The following is a 25,325-nucleotide window of genomic DNA, read 5'->3' as shown; positions in this document are numbered from 1 at the left end:
TATATTCTCTGAAAGCAATAAGAATGTGAGAAGAGAATAAGAATAGTGCTATTTTGACATTGCTCTCTGTCCCTCAGGGGTTTCTCATTTCACAGAGGGGTCAATGAGCACAAGTGTGTTTGGGTGATCATGTAAAAGACCTGCAGCAATTGTAACACCTCTGTAGTGTGTGCATGTGTGTGGGTTATATAAATGTCAGTGGACAGCAGCACTGTTTCACACACTTGTGAATCTTAGCTCCGCTCTGTGCTGACAGAGAGGTCGAACACACTGCTGGTCGATATATTGACACATACACACACAATCTCAAGTGCACATACACATGTACTAGAGCTGTCAGTCATAAAAAAAGGATCATTGCAGCTCAATATTAGTTTCCTTGGAGGAGAGATGACATTGGATCCCTGCAGTTTGTCAATTTTATTGTAAAATGCAGGACAAGTCCACATAATATTCCTAAAAAATCTCAAACGTGTCTTAGTCGATGAACATCTTTTCAGTCTAATCAATGTTTAGTTACACTTAAATTTAAATTTTAAATTTTTTTTAAAAAAATTACATTTTTCACTCTTTGTTATATTGCAGCCATTTGCTAAAATAATTTAAGTTAATTTTTTTCCTCATTATTGTACACACAGCACCCCATATTGACAGAAAAACACAGAATTGTTGACATTTTTGCACATTTATTAAAAAAGAAAAACTGAAATATCAAACTGAGCTATCAGGGGAGAAGAGCCTTGGTGAGAGAGGTAAAGAAGAGCCCAAAGATGCAGTCGGGAGATGGGAGAAAGCTGTAGTAAGTCAACCATCACTGCAGCCATCCACCAGTCGGGGAAGCCTCTCCTCAGTGCAAGACACATGAAAGCCCGCATGGAGTTTGCTAAAAAACACCTGAAGGACTCCAAGATGGTGATAAATAAGATTCTCTGGTCTGATGAGACCAAGATAGAACTTTTTGGCCTTAATTCTAAGCGGTATGTGTGGAGAAAACCAGGCACTGCTCATCACCTGTCCAATACAGTCTCAACAGTGAAGCATGGTGGTGGCAGCATCATGCTGTGGGGGTGTTTTTCAGCTGCAGGGACAGGATGACTGGTTGCAATCGAGGGAAAGATGAATGCGGCCAAGTACAGGGATGGACGAAAACCTTCTCCAGAGTGCTCTGGACCTCAGACCGGGCCGAAGGTTCACCTTCCAACAAGACAATGACCCTAAGCACACCGCTAAAATAACGAAGGAGTGGCTTCACAACAACTCCGTGACTGTTCTTGAATGGCCCAGCCAGAGCCCTGACTTAAACCTAATTGAGCATCTCTGGAGAGACCTGAAAATAGCTGCCCACCAACGTTTACCATCCAACCTGACAGAACTGGAGAGGATCTGCAAGGAGGAATGGCAGAGGATACCCAAATCCAGATGTGAAAAACTTGTTGCATCTTTCCCAAAAAGACTCATGGCTATATTAGATCAAAAGGGTGCTTCTACTAAATACTGAACAAAGGGTCTGAATACTTAGGACCATGTGATATTTCAGTTTTTCTTTTTTAATAAATGTGCAAAAATGTCAACAATTCTGTGTTTTTCTGTCAGTATGGGGTGCTGTGTGTACAATGATGAGGAAAAAAATGAACTTAAATGATTTTAGCAAATGGCTGCAATATAACAAAGAGTGAAAAATTTAAGGGTATCTGAGTACTTTCCATACCCACTGTATCTCATAATTTGTTTATGCTGAATAATTCTGCAGTAATTGTTGTTATACTATGCTGTTATACGCTTATATATATATATATATATATATATATATATATATATATATATATATATATATATATATATATATATATTATGTGTTTCACCAAAATGCGTTGTCTAAAATGAGTTTTTACTCTATAATTTAAAGTTTCAGTTGGAATTCTCCTACTAAAAAAAATAAAAAACGTTTTTATGGTTAAAGAATGTAAAAAAAATTACATAAAAAAGTAATTTGGTTAATGGGTATCTAATATATACAGTAAAATGAAGACAATACATAAATAAATATAATATTGTAAAAAATAGATGCAACTGTATAATTTAGATTATAATTAATAGTACAAATTTTATTTTGTTTATCAAGAGAATATATGTATGTTACTGTAAACTATTGATAAAATTATGGTGAAAAAAAATAATTAGGCATTCCCAGAAGTCCTTGCATGAACCTTCACATTTCATTATATTTTATGGAAATAGTTATGTTTCTTCTTATTTTTAAATCAGTTTTGTAGTTATGAGGGTAATTTGCAATATATTTTAAAGTAAAAAGCAGACTTTTATAGTTCCAGAATGTTCATATATTAAGATTATACATTATAAATTATATAAATGGTAGTGAATCATAACATTTGACCTTTTTTTATATTTACTGTGTAGCATAGGGGCCTAAAACATCTGAGCACCATTAAAATCTGCTTACATTTGCATGTCAAGTACACACACACACACACACACACACATATATATGTATATATATATAGCGAGTAAATTCTAAGTATATAGTCTTTGACAATTATGTTGGTTACCATTATTTAGAAAAGGTGATTATCTTTCAAATGAGCACACACACAAGGTAATCTGATGCACATATCATATGATGCAGACTCATTAAGACAAAATGTAGGATAATATCAGTGAAGATGCATAAAATCAACATACTGTATATGCTAAGTTGAAAAAATATTTTTTAATAGAAAAGTTATGCTTTCAAACTTCACGTATATATTTTTTTCTGGAAACAAAATCCGCCAAATATAGTGGCAATGAATTTTATATTTATAGTTTATGAAGAAGTATGAAATTACTTGTACCAAATATATTCATATATTCCAAGTCTTCTAAAGTCATACGAAAAGACATTCGTGAAAAAGAATCACTCTTTTGATTCCGATTTTTCAATGAATATGTTTGATCGGTTCATAATTTGGATTGATCCGGTTCAATTTCAAGTTCAACTCACTGACTCGATCCCTTCGCTTTTTATTTTATTTTATTTTGAATATAGTGCATTGACCATTTATGACACATGTATGGTGGTTTGGCATCATTTATTACATTTGAAAGCCTCCCCATTCTTTGTAATTGCTTTTGTGTTCTGTGTAAAGCCCAATTTTGAATGGAAAAAGCCAAACATTTTGCTCCTGAATGAACCAATAGGCGAACGAAGCCTGCATTTATACTACATGCGGTAAATAAATAAAGAACAGAATTTAAAAACCACAGCCCTGAGAAGTTTAAACTAATCATCAATGCTCTTAGAGAAGCAGAGTGCTCCTAGGTCAAGAATTTCGGGGATGTGCCCAAACAGGAGAAATGTTAACAAGAACACCTTGGTGGAACATAAATGTCAGTGTGTTTTAGGAAAAAAATAAAAGAAGCCTGTTTGCACAATAGGTATGAATTAGCCTGAAGAAGGTCACATGGGTTTGGAGCAACATATTGGTGTAGAATCATGACTGGATTTTTCAGTATTAGGTTAAATATTTCTAAACACACACATGCACCTCTACCACACTCGCTCAGTCTTATCCATGTGTTCTTTCTCACTCATCAATGAGACCTTGCTTCCTGTCCTCAGATTCCCCTGGCTTACATGCTATGACAGGATTACCCAAAAGTCTCCAGAAGTGAACCTGTCCTAATCCAACTTTTTCCCTTTGTTTCAACATCAAGTTCAAAGCCTAAAGGTTTAACATTGAGCCCTCATGATAAAGAGACTAACTTTTTCCACTCCTTATATTTATCCTCTCACACTTACAGTAAACCACATCACATACAGGCAGCAGCTAGTGAGACAGTGGAAATTTAACATACAGCACATGTACAATCAACAATGGTGCCCCCCAGGGATGTGTGCTCTCCCCACTACTCTTCTCCCTGTATACCAATGACTGCACTGCCAAGGACCCCTCTGTCAAGCTCCTGAAGTTTGCAGATGACACTACTATCATAGGCCTCATCCGAGATGATGATGAGTCTGTATACAGAAAGGAGGTTGAACGGATGGCTCACAGGTGCAGTCAAAACAACCTGGAGCTAAACACGTGCAAAACAGTGGAGATGATTGTGGACATTAGGAGGAACACCCCAACACTGAACCTGTTCACCATTCTAAATAGCACTGTGGCAGCAGAGTCATTCAGGTTCCTGGGCAGTACCATCTCACAGGACCTGAAGTGGAAGACCCACATTGACCTTCACCAGCTGAGGAAGTTCAACATGCCACAGGCACTGCTAATCCAGTTCTAATCAACTGTCATTGATTCTGTCCTCTGCACCTAAGTAACTGTCTGGTTTGGTGTAGCTACGAAATAGGATATCAGAAGTCTACAAAGGACAGTTTGCACTGCTGAGAGGACTATTTGTTGCCATCTGCACACCCTTCAAGAACTGTACACTTCCAGAGTGAAGAAATCAGGCTGGCGCTACAGAACACTGATCAACAGAACCATCAGGCACAGGAAAAATGTTTCCCTCAGGCTATCCATATCATGAACAGTTAAAACATCAAACTGATCAATAATTATGTGCAATACACAGCTTTGTCTATGTACATTTATCCAACATACTATAGCTCTTTGCCGTACATTCCCTTGCATCTGTATATAACATATTTGTATTAATATAATGAATGTATATATATATATACATTCATATACCCCAATAGCTGGTGTGTGGTGAGCATACTGGTGCACTATGGCTGCCATCACATCATCCAGGTGGATGCTGCACACTGTTGATGGTTGAGGAGAGTCCCCTGTTCACTGTGTAAAGCGCTTTGAGTGTAGTGTCAGAAAAGCACTATTTAGACCACATTAGATCACAATAGACCACATCAGACCACATAAGAACCTAACAAACCTCACCAGATGCCTTCAGACCCACTAGAAACCACATAAGACCTCATTAGATATCATCAGACCTTCTTATGACCACATAAGACCCCATTAGACCGCATCAGACACCCTAGAGACCACAGCAGACCCCCTAAAAACAACTTTAGACCCCATAAGAACCCATAAATGCCACTTCAAGACCACATCAGACTGCTTAAATTCTACAGCAAACCCCAGTAGACCTCATCAAACCCTATTAGACATCTTTAGACCCCTTAGAGAACACCTCAAGCCTTATTAGACATCATCAAACACCCTAAATGCCACATAAGACCCCAAAAGACCTCATCAGAACCCATCATCTCGAAAGTGGCACTTTGGATGGAGATTCTGGCTTCTATCCAGTTATTAAAAATAGAAAGGATGCATACTGTACGTGTGACTATGAGGGAATGAGAGACAACAATTTTGAGTGAGAGGGAGAGAGAGAGAGAGGGAGAGAGAGAGAGAGAGAGAGAGAGAGAGAGAGAGAGAGAGAGAGAGAGAGAGAGAGATGCATTCCATTCAGAAACGATCTCCCTATTTTCCTTAGAAGTATTTTCCATCCACTTTGGAGCTCTGAAAAGTGTGGGACTCAAAAATAATGGTCATTTTGAACTCACTTGTAGAGGTATTTTTATTAAAAAGTCTGTTTAGAATGACTGATTTTACAGCATGATGAGTCATATGATATGACAGTCATATACATTATTACATGAATAATGCCTATGCAGATTTGTATTCTCCTCTTTGATCCTTCCCAGATGAAAGCCATGGTCAGGATGAAATGGGAGAGGTTACAGCTGAGGCAGCAAGAAAGTGGAAGAATGTTTGATAATTCTTGAATCTGATGTTCAGAACTTCAGACACCCAAATTGAACAGCTGTAAACCAGTGTTGGGTGCTAATGTACTACATGCAATCTGGATTACAAAATAACATTACTAAAATCAAGTACTTATAATTATAAACTTATATGTACTTATAAGTCTAAAATTTGTTTAATCAGATTAGTTAAAACAGTTATAGTACTTAAAATTCATGATTTTCATTATAATATGTGTTATCAGTATCAGATTACATTTCAGAAATAATCTATCCAACACTGCTGTACACTACAGTAAACAAATTCAAATGTATTTGCAGTTTTGTTGCTTTTGTAGAAGTCAGTAAGAGGAAAGATGTAGCAGCAGGTTTAGACAGCCCTAGACGCCAGTCGCTCAGGCTGTGAAGTCAAGAGTGAGCAGGGAGTGAGGGATTTTGATATTCAAAATTATTTCCCAGAATGCTGGAAAGCACAAATGTTGAGAGACAAAATAATAATATAATAATAATTGTATCCATGGCTTATTTGCCAAAACAAAAGACTTGGCTGCACCTTTTGTCAGAAGGTTAAGGCATCTGGGCCAGAGGCAGGTTCTGGACACATGCATATCACTGAGGAAGGGTCAAAGTAAAAGTGATGCCTTCTGGGTCAACTAAAAATGCACAGAAGAAGTCTCTGCGTAAAAAAATATATATACAAAATACACAGAACATCAGATTATCACAGCTCAGCAGAGAACATTTTACTAAAAGCTCAAGACAAAACCTTAGAAACTTTAACCACTGAGATGATGAAGGATCATCACTGACAAAGTTTTCCACACGGTTTACAAAATTGTTAAATCAGGAAGATCTTTCATGGAGACCTGCAAGTCCTAAATGGAATAGACATGGGAATGACTTTACACTCTGACAAGTCTTGTGCACAAATTAGTCATCACATAGCTCGTGAAATGAGAAAGACAGTTCTATCAGGAAGACTTGCAGACTTGAGTGAGATTTAAGATGACATTTATTTGATGAATATAAAACAGAAAAGTAATGTCTCTCTTTTGCGTCGTGTCTGGTGGTCCGAAGAAGTTGTACTCGGAACTGTCATATCCTGCCGGAGATAGGAGGCAGGGGCGAGGAGCCTACCCCCCGTGCAGGACGGGACTCAACTGTTGGTGGTGGGGTGGTGGAGGTTGTCGTGTTAGCACACTGAAACAGCAATGTTATAGATTGTGAACAGACTTATAAAGCAACAGCTTACAAGTGATTGGCTGGGAATTACCCAGCTAATGATGCAATGATGTGCAGCTGCTTGTCTTCCTGCTAGAACTACGCTGCGCTTACATTGCTGGCAAGGGTCCATTTTGATAGATGAATGCACAACTATCAGTAAGATATCTGTGTTGTTCATCTATTTAAGAGCAAGCTTAGATGGAGATGAAGAGCCACTAGCATTCTTTTTAGATTTAACTTGCAGCTACCAAGAGGGAATTTATCAAGCACTTATGAAAACCTCGGCACCATGGTTTCACAGAAGCTGAAAGAATGTTTAGTTTGTTTTGCTTCAGATGTTGCCTCTGTCATGCTTGGAAGTAAATCAGGTGTTGCAGCAAAAATCGTTCAACTGCTTCCCAATGTGCTTATCTGGAACTGTATGAACCACTGCTTTGAAGTAAGTGTTGGGGATGCTGTAGATGATGTAGCTGGGATGAACCAGTCCCAGTCATTTTTTGACAAGGCCTACAGTCTTGAACATGCTTCTGCTAAAAACTGCCGCGAACTAACTTCATACTGTCTAGAACTTTTTGTTTCTGAATATAGGGAGGAGTCTTGGCTCTAGATGGATAGCCTCTAGTTATAGAACCATCAAAGCTGTGTTACAACAGTACCCAGCTCTTCACAGACACTTTTCAGATGCCTCGACTGATCAAAAACGAAGCTCCACAGAGAGATACATGTTTGTTGGTTTAGCCAATCGTCTCTTGCAGTCATGTACGATGCCCTAGAGGATCTATCAGAATTGTCAGTGTTACTTCAGGCCGGAAAATTACTCTTCCCAGGGCGGACGCATGTCTCGCTCTACAGGTCCATGTGTTAAAGTCCATGGCTGAGATACCTGGTCTACAGGCACAGAATGCACAGAAAGCAGTAGATCTGAAGCTCTTTAAAGGAGTGTCATTGACAAATCAATCGAGGAGAGACATTAATCAGCACCTGTTATTTGAACACACTGGTTATTTCCACAGCAGAGTGTGAGCTTGGCTTTAGCCAGAAGAACATTTTAAATAACACAGCAAATTCAAGTCTAGAGCTTCAAAACCTTTCAGCACTACTCTGTAAATGTTTTCTCCAAGACATTATGTGAGGACCTGGATTCAGAAAAGCCACGGCTTAGCTGACAATTGCAAGTTGCTCCAGAAATTCTGTGCAACAAGTTGGTGGTTATGAACCCCTGTGGAACGTATCGTGAAGTAGTATGTTTAATTCAAGATTATTTTGATTGACATTTTTTGTTCAAATGTGTTTTGTTTTGATGGCTTAAAGTTCATTTTATAAAGTGTATATTTTTGTAAATAAAATGTATTTAATAATTAGACAAAATTTGTAATCGTTGTGTAAGGTTAGCTACAGGACTCCCTGTAATTAACATGATGGTAGCCATTGCTGACCATTAAAACCATAAAAGAGACAATGTATTAAGTTTAAAAACAAAACATCTGATATTCATTTTAAACTTTTTATGAAAAGGCAGATTTTTTCCAAAGTCATTTTGTGAAACTCCTTTATATTCTTGACTGAAAAATAAATAAAAAATATATATATATATATATATATATATATATATATATATATATATATATATATATATATATATATATTTTTTATCAGTCAAGAATATAAAGGAGTTCCACGTATTTGTATTCATGTATTCAAGGTTCATAGAAAGTATTATAATGTAATACCTTTTACTTGATGGTACACCACATGACAATTTATGAAACCAAAAAAGTATGAAACCAAATTGAAGATTGCATTTCTACTATTTCAAGTATTTTAAACTATATATTTTTGAAAGATTTCTCATTTTAACACCTTGGACAACCTTATTTGTCAATGACCCATACATATTAGCATTACTGATTCTGTGCGTTTAATGTCTTACAGTTCTTCTGTCTGGGAAGCAAATGTTTTGACATTTAGTGGTTTAATTAAAATAAAGTCTCTTTAGCAGGGTATAATTAATAGCATTGTTACATTATATCTCTCTTTTGCTGTCTAATGGCCTTTTGGACCTTAATGTCAGAAGGGTGTGTGTGTTGATTCTAATGTTAAGTTGAGAGAGATTTAGAGGCTAGAGTTTGGAGATGTACATTAATCATTAAGAATATCAGTAGCAGTGGCACATAGGCTGAATCCTTTAATGGGCCCCTGGGATTTTCACTCCGATATTGCAGCAGTGAGGACAAACTTAGACAGATTTGTAACACTGCTCTGGCTCTGGACACATTTCTCATTGTAAATTATGCTTAGGCTGTCTGACCCTGAGCCAGTGGCTTACAGCTGGTTAAGCCCTATGCGATGATATCAGATGAAACAAAGATTATACCTGATGTTCCTTTTCATGAGGAAAGTAAACTTAAGCAGGTATCTCTAGGAGAATATATGTTGAGATTTTCCACAAATATTGACTAATTAGGGCTGTCAATTTAACATGTTCATTTAGTTATATATAAAATAATGTGTTAAAAATTGTATGCAGTTAATCATGTACCTGGACCATAATAAGGAATATGCCTTCCACATGAGCAATTCAAGCATGGAGTACCAGTTGTTTTCTCCAGGGGGCAGTAAGCGAAACTCGCTGTATAGGCAACGCGCAGCTTATACAGACAGAGAACAAGACGGCCTTCGTAGGACAATCGGAAAAGGAATGTAAAATGGTCTGTGTCTCGTTTCGAAGGCTGCATTCTAGGCAGGACGCGTCCTTTGCAGTATACCGAGTGTCCTCCTTTAAACAAGCCTTGTTTATACCAGACGGCTTTTGTAGGACAAACTTTACATGGTTGCTATGGCAGCACGCACTAGTGAGAAGGAACAAAGTCTCTCTGGAAGGGAATGCATGAGGTACATTTTATGAGAGTTATAATGATGTAAAGAGAAAAGAAAATTGATTTTACAGAGGTTATTTTAGTCAAATACTTTATTTTAATTATATATTCATATAATTATACATATTATTTGCTCTACACTCATCTACCGAGGTACTTCAACTTGGAAATTAACTTTACTTGCATTTTAACATCATATTTATGGGCAAATTGGCAAACTTTTTTTTAGACATTTTCGTTGAAGCAAAGAATTCTGGGTTGTTTGTGCCCACCAAGAATACACCTCATGCATCGTCCGAATTTCCGTGAAAGAAGGTCACATTTGAAGGCTGCATTCGAAGTGTCCTAATCATTTTTATTAAATGCGACTGCCTCGATGACATATGTGGTCGACAAATCCGACCTCGGGAGGACACAGCCTTCCAAACGAGACACAACACGAGAACACGTTCTTGCATACAAACACAGATTGATGGTGCGCAAATCGGAAGACAGAGATCTCAATATGTGTTTTTCTAAGTTTCAAACTTCATCTAATTCACACACACACACACACACACACACATACACACACACACACACACACACACAGCAACACTACATCACACACACACACACACACACATGTAGTGTTTCCATAGTTTTATGGAGGACTTTCCATAGACATAATGGTTTGTATAAAACTGTACAAACTTTATATTCTATCCCTAAACCTAACCCTACCCTAAACCTAACCCTCACAGAAAACTTTCTGCATTTTTACATTTTCAAAAAACATAATTTAGTATGATTTATAAGCTGTTTTCCTCATGGGGACCGACAAAATGTCCCCACAAGGTCAAAAATTTCGAGTTTTACTATCCTTATGGGGACATTTGGTCCCCACAAAGTGATAAATACACACTCACACACACACACACACACACACATACATATATATATATATATATATATATATATATATATATATATATATACACATTTATAATGATTACATCATTATACATGGAATTATTGCTATTTGAGGGGCTTTCTCAGCAAAAATGTATGTTATTAATTGTGATTAATTAATCAGCTTACCATGTAATTATCTTGATGAACAATTAAATCGTGTAACAGTTTCATAATTTTAACAATCTTTTGAACTGATATTGAATTAGTTGTATTAAAACCTATTTTTAATTAACGTATTTTAATAACCTAAAACTTAAATTTAGCTGTGTTCCATATTTTGCTCCCAATGCTGTTATAAAAACTGTAACATTCCATAAAATTGTAACACCAAAGAAATAACAAAACTTGGATGTTTGCCATAAGAGGACAAGTAAATAATCTCTGTCCATTATCTCTGTTTTGAAAAAAGTTTTCATTATGCTGTCAATGACCATTCAACCCTGTTTCTGAAGTTATTGTAATGATCAATAACAAAAATTATCTAATACATGGGAAATAATAACAGCTGTAAATTATGTTGTAACAGTAATCTGATTACAACATAATTTGTAAATAAATAAGTAGTGCAATGCATTATTTTTTAAATGTATGTAATCAGTTACTAATTACTTACAAAACTTGGGTAACCCATTTCTAAAATGCTAATATCTATGAATTATGTTAATTTGTATATCGGTTTACATTTGTTTCTGACAGCTGAAAGGTGTGCGCCACCTATGAGACATCTGGTGCTTAAGTGCAACAATGGAAAAGGAGGAAATATAGACCTTAACTTGAATTCGTTGAGTGGAAAAAAATACAATTGTCTGTGAAATTATTTTTGAAAAGTAACTAAAAATGAGTTAGTAATGTGATTACTTTTTCAATGAAGTAATCAGTAAAATCAGTAATTGAATTAAACTTTTAGAGGAGTAATTAGTCATTTGTTGTGGATTAGTGTTGAGTAACTAACTCAACACTGTATATAAATCACTACAACATTTTGTCCCATGAGGAAAACCAAAGCCTGTTCTTTGGCCTTTACTGATTGATAGCTTAATTTAGATTCAATTTGCAACCCTGTTACTCATATTTTTATGTATTTTTTGTTTTTACCCCATTCGTGGTAAGTGTCAGTAGACTTCCTTTTATTGGTTTTGTGGTAGCCCATAATGTAGACCTTTGGGCTTTGTAGTGGCTGTAGAATCTGAGACCAGTATTGATTGAGGTTTTCAGATATTCAGTGAGAGTATAACCGCTTAGACTTACAGATAGCGCTTGTGTTTAATAATTCCTTGGATAGGACTCGTATATCACAAGCCATCAGCATCATTTTCAATTAACGTAACCCTCATAAATCCAAGAGACCATGACACATCAGTCTTGAAGTTGTATGTAGTTAGAGCTTGTGGACTAATTTTTTTTCCTGCGCCACCCAGGTTGCTGACGTTCCGGAGGAACAGCTGCTGGTTGCCGTGTTTCCTGGAATTCCGACTGCTGCCGAACTCTTCTTGCTTCCTCCTAGGAACCAATCAGATGGGAGGAAAAGGAGTGAGGAGGATCTGGAGCAGGTCAGGCATGCACATGAGAGATAGTATGCAAATTTCACTGTTTCCCATTAATGTTCAAGGTTGAATTGTGGTTGTATGGTCCTTGATCAGAATTAAAGATCAGCTTCTGCCTGGGGCTACTCTGAAAGTAATTGTCACCTGAAACATGACAGTATGTCAAAAACATTCTGAAGGGGATTGGATGACATTTTTATCATGGTTTACACAAATTCTTTTCCCCCCTTAAGACATATTTATCTCTGTGATAATATCGAAAGCACCAATGCCTAATTAGATCTACATGACAAGGACATGTCACCATGAAGAGCTATTAAAATAGGTTATTTTTAGATAATGTACTTGAGGGTCAGATGCTAAGGATATTACTATTGCTCAAACTTGAGGTAAGGAGTTTGAAAAAACTATCTAGCTATAAACAGATTAGAAAATAAGAAGTACATACTAGTTTAGAATTTAATTTGAAGAATGTTTCGTGGGAATCCATCCCTGGGTCTTTATATAACTATTTTGAATTTTGTCTTTGCGTCTTAGATTTCAGAAATCCTGGTCACTGCCTTGAATCAGATCTCAGTGGAGTTTGAGTTAAAACCAGGCTCTCGGGTCATCGTTTACATCACACAATTAACTTTAGGTAAGAAACAATGTGTCATTTCAAATGACAATATTTTTTATTTTGAGAGATATTGTGCATATGATTAACAGTACACCTGCTAACACTTGATTACATTGCATAGTGTGACTTTGTTTAATTTCCTTCTCCAGCCTCTGTTAGGTGCTATGTGCATTATCGTTGCTAAAATACTTTTGGGTAATTATGCTGATTGCTTTCAGGGACAAGAAATTACTATATACTGTTGAAAGACTGTGCTCCAGCAGTGATGCTGAAATTCTTATGTAAGATAATTGGATAATTGCTTATAAGCAATCATGGCAAGCTCTCCTCACTTTTTGAGAGGAAAAAAACAAGGTCTCCACTAAAAAGATTTTGGTTGTTGCAATTTGGACTAGTTTTGAACAGGGGCATTTCTAGGTGTCAGTGGATATTTGGGGCTTAGCCCAGACCTCTATATGGGGCCATTCTTTGGTTAAACATTGGATAAAATTGGAACTTCATAATAAAAGTTGTAATGTTACATTTGTGATGTTTCATTTATATGAAGTAAATTGATAGATATTACTGGAATTAAGCTAAAAGGTCCCACAAACTTTGTCTCAGACTTAAATGCACTCAAACTTCAGAAGCTGCATGTTTTTTTTTTTAACACTATGTACTTTAAAACATGATTAAAAACATCCTTTTTGTCTATTTCGGCTTGGAAAATAGTTTAGTTAGTTTAGAATTTAGCAGGCTGTAAATAGGCTAAAATGGGTGCTCATGACAAAAAAAAATTATAAAGAAAATAGTTGCTGGATTTCCCAAAGTTTGTGAGATTTGATGGCATTGTGTTGTAAGTAGAGCTGTCAGAATTGGCGTGTTAACGCATGCGATTAAGTTTAATGTGTACATTTTTCTTAATCGCGATTGATGCATTAACCATCAATACAGCATAGACACCGGTAGGGAGGGCGGAACCATTGCTATGTGTCTGCCCGGAGTCATTACAGTGACGCACACACCACAAACACACACACAACAGCACTTCCCCATTAGTGATAAAATGATGGAAAAATGACCTCTTAGCACTATTTGATGTACAAAACAAGCCCAGATGGGACTTGTGACAAAAATAGATTCTTTTTCAGACCATGGAAGGCGCGTTTTAATTACCAAAGAAGCACGGCAAGTCTTAACTATCACCAAAACGCAGAATGAGGCATTTGTGTCGGCAAGCGCTTTTCATGGGGAGTTCAAAGTGACGTTTTATGCTGGTGTTGACTGACTTTGGGAAATGATTAATGTTACTTGAATTGGTGCTATTTTAGTGCATTTCTATCTTTATACTGCGAAAAGCTAAGTTTTGAAAATGTTAATAAAGAATTAAATTGTTACATATTATTTTGTTTTCTTTCCTAAGATGGAAATAAATGCCTTTTGGCAGGAAAATAAGTATATATGGTGTCAGATTTCAGTGTTTTCAAAATCTATGCGTATAATCGCAAATAATGACCAAAATAAATAAATATGTGATTAATCATGATTGAAAAATATATCATCTGAGAGCATGTCTTTTAATTATTCTCTTTTCTCCCAATTTGGAATGCCCAATTCCCACTACTTAGTAGGTTCTCGTGGTGGTGTGATTACTCACCTCAATTCGGGAGGCGGAGGGATGCCTCCGCTTCTGAGACAGTCAATCCGCGCATCTTATCATGTGGCTCGTTATGCATAACACTGTGGAGACTGCCAGCATGCGGAGGCTCATGCTACTCTCTGCGATCCACGCACAACTTACCACGCACCCCATTGAAAGCGAGAACCACAAATCACAATCACGAGGAGGTTATCCTATGTGACTTACCCTCCCTAGCAACCAGGCCAATTTGGTTGCTTAGGAGACCTGGCTGGTGTCACTCATCACACCCTGGATTCAAACTCGCGACTTCAGGGTTGGTAGTCAGCGTCAATACTCGCTGAGCTACCCAGGCCCCTGAGAGCACTAGTCTTAATAAAAGCGTTTTGCAGAAAACATAATTGTCCTAATTTGGGTCCTAAAGTTTGCAAATTCCTCGAGCACATAGCCTTTGTTTCATTTTTGGTTCTGTAGAAAGGCCGGTCTCATTACTTTCATTACTCATTACTTCTCATTACTATATATCAAAGTATATTTTTATTTTAATATCGACTTGATACCAAAGTACTGGTACTTTTGAAATTCCTACATGATGATAACGTTTGGGGCTTCAATAAAAACATTCAAGGTTTGAGCCCTGTTACCCCACCCCTAGTGCCACCCTATGTTTTTTTTTTTTTTTTTGAATTCAATAAAAAAACTGGAAAATGCATTAAATTAGAAACCTAAGGATTTTAAATAGTGGTTTTAGACTTTTGCTGTATATCAATCAGAGTTTTAAGGCTTGACAAAATCAGCAGACCAACACAAGTGACATCTATGTTTTATTTGTGTGTTTTTTTTCTCTCCCAAAGCTCCTCTGGTTGACTCCATCCCAAGACACAGCAGTTCTGCTATGCTGATGCTTCTATCGGTTGTGTTTTTGGGTTTAGCTGTATTCCTCATCTACAAATTTAAGAGGTACATCTATGTAAACACTTTGTACATCTCACATTCCTTTGAAATGTATTTTCTTCCATGCTCTCTATAGTTCATGTTGCCATTGATATAAAGTATATATAAAGATTAAATATAAAGTAAGATATGGGATAGAATCTGGAGCAACTTTCCTTTTCTGAAAAAAAAAAAAAGTTTCTGGGGTGCTTTTTTTTTTTACTCATGTTAGTTGTGTGTTCTAGTTATTAGTTTTCATATGGCAGAAACATGAGAGAAACATTTACGTGAAATTGAGAAAAAAATATAAATGAATTGTTTAATATGCAGCTGTGGTTTCTCTACTGAAAAACTGTTTTGCAGTGCTTTGAATTATTTATTTGCTCTCAAAATAATTCAAATGGAAAGAGTCAGGGAAATGGTGAAACAATCATTAATAATGAATATCAATTTTGTACACAAGTAATTTAAAGAGGAAGCATATTTATGAAAATGTCACACTTGAAAAAACAAAGCAATTAGCACACAAAATTAATAATAATTTGAGATAAACAGAAGACACTGAAAACAGTTATTCTAATTTATAAATGTGAGCTTGGGAAATGGCAAACACATTATGTCGTAGTTTGTGTGTTGCAAAAGCACACCATGAGATTTGGGGGAAACACAAAAACATCTTTGTCATTGGTTCCGGATTGTCCCACGACATTATCAAGACAAGTGGTGAATGTGTTTTGCTTCTAGATTTCTCTGATTGGAAGACATGGTAGAATAGCTAATAGAAACTTCTGCTTCAGAAATTCAAAAATATAGTGAGCAACTGGCATAGTCATTTCAGAAATACAATGAAGGATTGCACTTACACAATATTTAATAATGTGTTTGTATTGTATTGCATGCTTGCACAGTTTAACAATTTTGCATGTGCACAGCCATTACCCTGTATTGTTGTGCATGTAATGTCAATTTGCTGCTGTCAAGGACACAAAATGAAACATTTGCTCATATTTGTCTATATTCATTTTGATTTGATACTTTTTTGATTTCTGCATTTAAACTGAATCGATGATTGATGTTCTTAAGGAAAGCAGTAAAGCCACTGTTTGTAATTTCTGCAGCACTAGCGGCACAAAACAGAATTGAAAAACGTTTTTCAAACACATTTCAAACACCATGCAGTTGTTCAGATACAGGTAGTCCTGCTCCAGACAATGAGACAATTTCGTGATGTCCGACATAACATGATCACACGGAAAATGTTGCTTCTAAAAGTTCAAATACCATTTTGAATTCACTTATCAGACATGTCCCTCTAGCGCAACAAGCAATTGTGCTTACATGAAAAATTGTGAGCGTGATTAGGAAATTGTATTTTAGCTCTAAAATAAAAACTTTTACTCCACTGATGGTTAGGTTTGGGGTTAGGATGTGGGTTAGGGAAGGGGTGTCAAACTCAGTTCCTGGAGGGCTGCAGCCCTTTAGAGTTTAGTTCCAGCCCTACTCCAAAATGCCTCCTTGTAATCTTCAAGCACTCCTGAAGACCTTGATTAGCTGCCTCAGGTGTGTTAGGGTTGGAGCTAAATTCTGCTGGACTGTGGCCCTCCAGGAACAGAGTTTGACACTCCTGGGTTAGGGGGTAGATGTAATAAAAAAAAGAATCCTGTTCACTGTATAACATCATTTACAACTAAAAAAGCTACTCGTTTTGGTGCCACCATATGGACATTTCAACCAGAAACTAGAGCGTCCATACATTCAACATCACTTCCAGCTTCAGCCACTGGGGGCAGTGATTCGAATTTCAGCAAGCGATTTCAGCCTGCAGGTGTGGTCACATATACCTTCAAAGGTAAAATAAAGTTATTTAGATGGGAATGCACGCAAACGTGAATTTTGCACGATGGCCTCCATTGGCGAAGATTTTAGAAGAATTTGGCAAGGTTTTCGCCTGGAGTTCAAGTTTGAACCGTGACAGGTAAATTCGCCATGTTGACCAATAGGAAGTTACATGGTTTGGCAGTGACCTCTGTGTGGGTGATGCTACGTACACAGCTACACTAATATTTACTATGGCCAAGGATTACATTTTAGTGGTGAGTTTGTTTTTAACTTCACTCTCTCAGAGTATGAATTGCAGCATTAAAAATAGGCTGTTTGTTTTTGCTGGTTTCACACACGCTCAACATCCACTCATGCCTTCTTCACCCACGGAATTTCTCTGTGCAAAGGTAAATGTGACTGCGCCTTAAGCACTTTTGCCCTACTGACACTGAATTCATGGTGAGATCAGTCTGTCTGACAACCCTCAAACAAACAGTCTGAAAATCCAAATGGAGCCACATGTGTTGTAGCAACTACTCACTTTAGATTTATTACATTTACATTTAAATTTATGCATTTGGCAGACGCTTTTATCCAAAGCGACTTACAGATCCCTTATTACAGGGACAATCCCCCCGGAGCAACCTGGAGTTAAGTGCCTTGCTCAAGGACACAATGGTGGTGGCTGTGGGGATCGAACCAGCGACCTTCTGATTACAAGTTATGCGCTTAGCCCACTACGCCACCACCACTCCTATAACCACATCTCACATTATTATTGTTTTTTCTCAATAATAATAATAATACACTTTTGTCATCCACAGAAAAATCCCCTGGATTAACATCTATGCGGAGGTGAACCATGAGAAAGAGCAGGAGATGATCAGTACGGTTGGGCAAAACAACACCACACCCAAAATCACCCTGAGTGAGTTCTCCACCCAGAAAGAGCTGATGGAGAAAGAGCTGGAAGCCCGCGCCAAACGTCAGTATATTGATGTTACATCAGTAACTTTCTCATTAACCTTTTAGATTTAGATCAGTGGTTCTCTGTTTTGCTTTAAGACCCAGATATTACATTGGACTGAAAATACTACGTTTTTTATTGTACTAAATTTAACTGAAATGTGTTTATTTACATGTATAAATGTATTAATGGTAATTTATTATTAATACAAGAGACTGTTCTTTATAAGTCATCTTGACTTTTGATGTTTTCATGCTCTAGCCAGCCAATAATTCACTGCACGAAACAAATGGTGGTAAATGGACCCATATTTAATGTAGTCTGGCTTGTTGTTTTGATGGTTTTTGAGAAGAAGGTCATGTCACACAACCTGTCCATTTTGGCATCTCTCTAATTTTACTAGCTTCTACCAAGTGACAGATGAATTTGCAACAAAATGCCATAGACTTTGATTGGACGCAACAAACCAAAAACACCCTTTGAAATCAGAATTCTATAAGAGTTTATAATCTGAAACATGATGCATGCAAATGAGACTACAGTGGACCCAAGTGTCCTAATTTCCCAAGTGGATGCATCTATGATCATGTAATTACTTAATAACTGCAAATTAATATTTAATTGGTGCTGTTAAGCAGTGATTATAAAGGGGCACTAATTACACAATAAGAAGTGGAAACCCGAGGGTCAAATTGGGGTCGATGTGATAACAACAGCGATGATTAAACATGTTACATTTGCTGCCACAAAGAAAATTAATTCCACCACTGCACGTTTCTGTGGGGGTAACGGTATAAAACATTTTTTTATATATATATATATATATATATATATATATATATTTTTTTTTTTTTTTTTTTGCAGAATTTCTTGGTTAATGGTTTAATTTATAGGCTGCTGTACATTAATTTGCTTGACCTCACTGGGATCATATTTTTAAAACATCTAGTCTGTTCATTCTTAAAGGTGCAGTATCATGAAACGGCATTCACAATGCATTTAAAGAGTAATTCACCCAAAAATTAACGCACTCTCAATATTTACTCACCCTCATGCCATCTCAGATGTGTATGATTTTCTTTCTTCTGCTGAACACAAATGAAGATTTTTAGAAGAACATCTCAGCTCTTTAGGTCCATACAATGCAAGTGAATGGTGGCCAGAAATCTGAAGGTCAAAAGCAGCATAAAAGTAATTCATATGACTCAAGTGGTTAATTCCATATCTTCAAAAATGATGGGATAAGTGGGGATGAGAAACAAATCAATATTTAAGTCCTTTTTTTACTTCAAATCTCCACTTCCACTTTCACATCTGAAAGTTATATGTGGCACCTGTTTAGTTTCACTTTCACATCTGAAATTGAAAGTAAACATTTTTATTGTAAACAAGGTATTAAATATTGATCTGTTACTCACCGACACCTATCGTATTGCTTCTGAAGACATGGGTTTAATCACTGGATTCTTATGACTAATGTTTATGCTGATTTTTGGAGCTTGAACATTCTGGCCACCATTCACTTACATTGTGTAGACCTACAGAGCAGAGCTATTCTTGTAAAAAATCTTTGTGTTCAAAAGAAGAAAGAAAATCATACACATCTGGGATGGTATGAGGGTGAGTAAATTATGAGATAGTTTTCATTTTGGGGTGAACTATACCTTTAACGTACAGTGCGTAATGTATTTTCAGAATAAAACTGAATATTCAGCAGGAAATATTGTTGGGCAGAACTAGATTTTATACATTATATACAAACCTATATGACTTTCTTTCTTCAATAGAACACAAAAGAATCAGTCCTGAAGAATGTTGACCTTACTGTTTTTTATTTGTGTTTTTTTTTTCATATGATGAAAGTGAATGATTGTCAGTTCTTAACATTCTGCCTAAAATATCAACAAAAAAAAGAATAATATGGGCTTGGAACAAATGAGGTTAAGTAAATGATGATTTAATTTTCATTTTTGTATGAACTACCCTTTTATGAAAGTAAATGGTCAATTTGTGTTGTTTTTCTCTTAAAGCTACTGTACTTTTTCTGTGTTTTTTTGGTAAACAGGAGGAGTAATCAACACCTGTGAAAGCACAAGGGAGATCCCAAACTGTACGAGTGTCTGAAAAAGTCCGGAAATTGAGGAGGTGTAATGTAATAATGTGTACAGAAGTATCACAATTTTAAAGATTGACAGTTTTTCTTTTGATTATTTGTAATTTCAAAACACTGTCATTGTTAATAGTTTTCTAAGGAGCTCAGATTTGCATGGGTGTCTTGTTTAATACAATCTGTGTGGAACATTTTTAATACACTATCATGTGCAGAGGTGGGTAGAGTACCCAAAATGTTTACTTTAGTAAAAGTACTATTACTTTAAACAAAAATATTACTCAAGTAGAAGTAAATGTAGTAATGTAAAAACAACTACTCGAGTAAGAGTAGGAAAGTATCCAATTAAAAGAATACTCAAGTAGTAACTAGTTACTTCATAACATAAAACATAATGGATGATTACATCCCAATATCCCATTACATAATACACATTTAACAACAGAATAATAATAATTACACTAAAAATTATAATAATAATTATTATTGTTATTAATGAAAATTGTCATCATACACCCTCATGTTGTTTCAGAATGTTAGCCTTATAGTCACCATTTACTGTCACTGCATGTTTTTTTCCTCCATATTTTAAAAGGGAATGGTGACTGAGACTGTCAGTCTCTAACATTATGTCTAACATCTTTTCTGGGTTCCACAAAATACACACAGGTTTGGAACAACGTGAGGGTGGGAAATTATGATAGAACATTCATTTATTGTATGGTTGAACTATCACTTTAAGGATGCTTGTCAGATTTTTAGGACTGTCTAAGTCCTAAGTCCTGTCGCTTTTTGAAGTCCTGTATGGATTCTTAGATCAGAGTTACAGTATTTTCAGTGTTGAAAGAATTTAGATCATTAGTTCTGTACATTAAGGGTAAATTGCAACTTATCTCTGTAGTTGGAAGCGTGTTGGGCTTATTTAAGTTCAGAGCTGATGAGAAAATATCGGCACATCTGTCAAATGCAGAAATGCTGTGCAGGCGCAGACATATAGTCAGCTTGTGATCCAGAATGTTTACATAACTTTTACATGGGAGAACACAGATGTTTACATGGATTTAGGAACTGATATATTGCAACACTGATATAAAAATGTATACTTATATACTGAGGTTCCAAAATCACCCTGAAAATGACAATGACACAGACAAGCCCACCTTATTATAATTGCCAAAATTTACCACGCTGCAATTATAATCTTGAAATATCCGCTTGTCCTGGTTTAAAATGAAGGCACTGCATGACTGCTCTTTTTCATGGTGTGTAGCTAAGAAAGTGTTTATTTGGCGCGCTTGTTGCTGCTGCTGTGGTGGACTCGACTCAAGTGACAGAGTGCAGCTGTAAAGTCCCATTCAAAAATCTCTCAATAAATGACCTATTTATTTACACTTATTAAATTAAAACCAGGTATGTAACAACAGGAATGTCGGCCATTGTAACAAAGTAAAAGTTTATTTTTTCTTCATTAGAAATTTACTTAAGAGTGAAAATTACCCACCATTAAATATACTCGTAAAAGTCCTTTTTTTATTATGTTTTTAAAGTTACTCAAGTAAATGTATCGTGTTACTACCCACCTCTGACCACATGCCATTGATTATAATAGAAACATGTTTAGTAAATCTGAAAATGAACCCATTTTCAAAATCTAATATTTTTAAAAATTGAAAAATGAATATTACAGACTTATTAGCATAATGGACAGTGTCATAAAAATCCACATTACCACCATTATTTCACCCCAGTTCACTGGTTAAGGTCATGCTAGCTTTTGTCAAAGTTTTTCTAATTTTTTTCTTGTTGAAAGTGACTTTTAGTGTCAAAGGTTTGTGACTGTTGATTCACAATGACATGCCAATCTGCTTAGTTTGGGCTTTTTTTTTTTTTGTTACCAAAACCGTTGAAACAGATTTTCACACATTGTGAAGAGTGAAAGTAATGACTATATTGATTTTATTTTTTATTTTATTTATATGTTCATACGATTATCTAATTTCAATATTTGTTATAACTTGAATTGAGGGAGCAAAATCACATATGCAAAAGAGTGTTAATAGTCCTCTCAGTAGTACACATTTGCCTTGATATAAGCAATCCTGCTCTGCAGTCTTTTAAATTTGCAGTTGCTTAATTATTCCAACATTTAATTATACATTTACAGTACATATCTGGCCTTTATCTAAAGGCATATAGATATTAACTAAAATGTGAATTTCCAATCAGGAAGGGAAATAACCTCCCAAAAGCACTGTGAAAAAAAAAAAAAGTAAAATTTTGGTGGCAAGGTTTTTATACTTAAAAATATAGCTAGGTTAACAATTACAAGGCGATTTGTGTAGCCCAGATGAACTACTCAACTGAGAATGTTTCATGGAATAAACCCTTGATTACATGCATAAACAAAATGCAGGTTGTGGCTTGAAGGGCAAATGGTACAAAAGCTTAACTTTAAATATAACATACCTCCAGCTAAAGGTAAGTTCCAGTAAGCTCCTCTTACACAGTTTTTAATGTCTGTGTGCATTCCATGAAGTTATTTTACATTCAACTTGATCTTTGGGTTTGTTTTTGTACATAGATAAAATGGCTTATAGAATCATGTTGCTTCATATGTGAATGCCTTACAAATAAGAATGCCTTTTTGTAATAATGTGTTTTCATTATAATGTCTGGCCATCTGAAATTGAAATTGAATTTATAATGGCTGTTATCAAGTGATGAAGTGTTTTTTTATTATTATTATTTTATATTTAATTCTTTAAAATTATTATTATTATTATTATTATTATTCTTATTATTATTTTTATCTATATTGTGTCTCATCTCCCTGGAGAAAAAAAAAATAAAAAAACAAAAAACATTGAATATAGTAAAATATTATCAATAGGTCTGAAGTATTAATTTCAATGTATATACAGTTAGTGTATTTTCATTTTCATATGCATATATTGTAAATATAATAGTAAAGACTGGACTCCACTGGACACATCTGTTAAACATCTCAGAAAGAGAGTGTTATGAATTAAGAATTTGATTTATTGATGTGCTGTAGATAAGCCAATGCTGTAAATAGTTTTTTTTTTTATTCATTGTACAAGAAAGAAAATCAGTAAAGACATTCTGCATATGCTTCTATGTTGCCATTTGGATTTTAATTTCAGATTTAAAAGTGCACTCAGCGATTCCTGAGAAACACAGTTGATAGTAGAACTCAACTGCCAACACAAACACACCCCTCCCATCAGTGCTCCTTTAGAAGCTCCGCCCCCAAATTCATGCACGCAAGACGGTTTTACGCACACCAGCTCCAGACACTCACAACTCTCCTGCTACTAAATATAACATCACAACAACAGCATATAAGGGTTCTGTGAAACATAGCATAATTTATGTTACTCACCTATTGAGAAGAAAAAGAGCAACGTCTGCATCTGTCTTCAAGCCTTTTAGCTCTCGGAGGTCTCTCCGTCGCTGAAAAACCTCACCGATGTTGATGCGGCTCCTAACCCTTGATTTATCATAATTCTTCTTTTTTAGTTTAGTTTAGCTCATGGTCTGTTTCTCCACCATTGACCTTGGAGTTTAGAAAGTTCGCATCAGCCAGATTTGCTCCTCTAATGAATTTCCCTCTCGCTCTACCCCCACCCCCCATCCTGTGCACGCACATGAACCACCCCTATTGCTGATTATCTGGAGTAGTGTTGTGTGGATCGGTCTGATCCACTTTGTTTTTGTGCCATTTACAGAGCCAGAGCTGTGTACAAATACTATATATTTGTATTTTTTTTTTCAGACCACCCACAGAACGGACAGTTAGCGGACTGTGAGGAGATATTTACAGAATTTGACAAAATGTGTATTGGATTAGAATTACTCAGTGCACCTTTAAAGAATAGCAAGAAATGTCTATTCAAAGTGTTATTTTTTTCTGTTAGATTCTCTCTTAGTGAAAAAGGGCAATCGGATATAAAATTATAAAAATAATATTATAATTAAATATTACAGTATAAGTATAATTCTTACTTATAATTGTTATAAGTACACTATAGTGTATCATAAATCAACTTGGTTAGATATTGAGTGTAGAAATCATTTGCTTTTTAAATTTATTTAATTTTTTTAATACATTTCATGATAATTTTCCTGATTAGTAAAGGTGCACTCAGTAACGTTTGTCTCTGTGTCATCTTGGACATACACTGACACCTTGTGGCTTGGATGCAGCATAATTTAAAATCAATAGTTTTCAGTTATAGAATCCATTGTAGAAATGTAGTATTCACAGACAGCTATGATTACTTTAATCAATGAGTGAAAGTGTCAAATAACAGGACGATTACCGAGATTACGCGAGTAGTATCGCTGGTCGGCTGGTCGTGTGATTCTAACATGGCAGCCCCCATGTGCAGACCCTCTCCATGTAGAATAAAACAGCTTTTATAAGGTACTGATATGACTGGAGTCTTCCTTTCAATGTGAGTGGTCATGATTTTCTACATATATTTCAAAATTAAAATGTATATCTTTAGGAGTTAAACACTTTTAATAAGGAAAATGTGTGAGAGCACCTTTATACATTTGTACTGCATAATACATTGAGCCAATCTTTGTGATATGGTCATCTCAGACCAAAAGTTTACTATTATACCAGCTAACCAAAACCTCAGTGTGTGAATCACTATGCCCTGAATTTTACCAATATAACATGAGCCTTAGCAGTAAATTTTTAACTTATATTCAAATCTATCTGCAAGATATTTGAGGTTCATGGAGAAACATATACATCTGAGCAGAAAATATGGGTTTTATAGGAATGTCCCTAGCTCAATACAAGTAAAGCTCAGTGGTATAACGTTAATAAACCAAAAACGCAATATTGATTTGTTACTGTTTTTATTACATTTTTTATCTAAAAG

General features: G+C 35.7%; 1 protein-coding gene across 1 annotated transcript in view; it reads left to right on the top strand.

The window, feature by feature from the left end:
- sorcs3a (sortilin related VPS10 domain containing receptor 3a) overlaps positions 1-23,129 on the top strand; it is a 336,334-nt gene extending 313,205 nt beyond the window's left edge. The window contains exons 23-27 of the mRNA XM_052126718.1: positions 12,213-12,344; positions 12,876-12,975; positions 15,430-15,535; positions 18,154-18,314; positions 20,362-23,129. Of these exons, the coding sequence (XP_051982678.1) occupies positions 12,213-12,344; positions 12,876-12,975; positions 15,430-15,535; positions 18,154-18,314; positions 20,362-20,420 (558 nt within the window). The 3' untranslated portion in view covers positions 20,421-23,129. The remainder of the gene's footprint in view (positions 1-12,212; positions 12,345-12,875; positions 12,976-15,429; positions 15,536-18,153; positions 18,315-20,361) is intronic.
- Positions 23,130-25,325: the final 2,196 nt, after the last annotated feature.

This window comes from Xyrauchen texanus, chromosome 5, assembly GCF_025860055.1.
Source record: "Xyrauchen texanus isolate HMW12.3.18 chromosome 5, RBS_HiC_50CHRs, whole genome shotgun sequence".
Classification (NCBI taxonomy): Eukaryota; Metazoa; Chordata; class Actinopteri; order Cypriniformes; family Catostomidae; genus Xyrauchen; species Xyrauchen texanus.
This window is presented reverse-complemented; position numbering and strand designations above follow the sequence as displayed.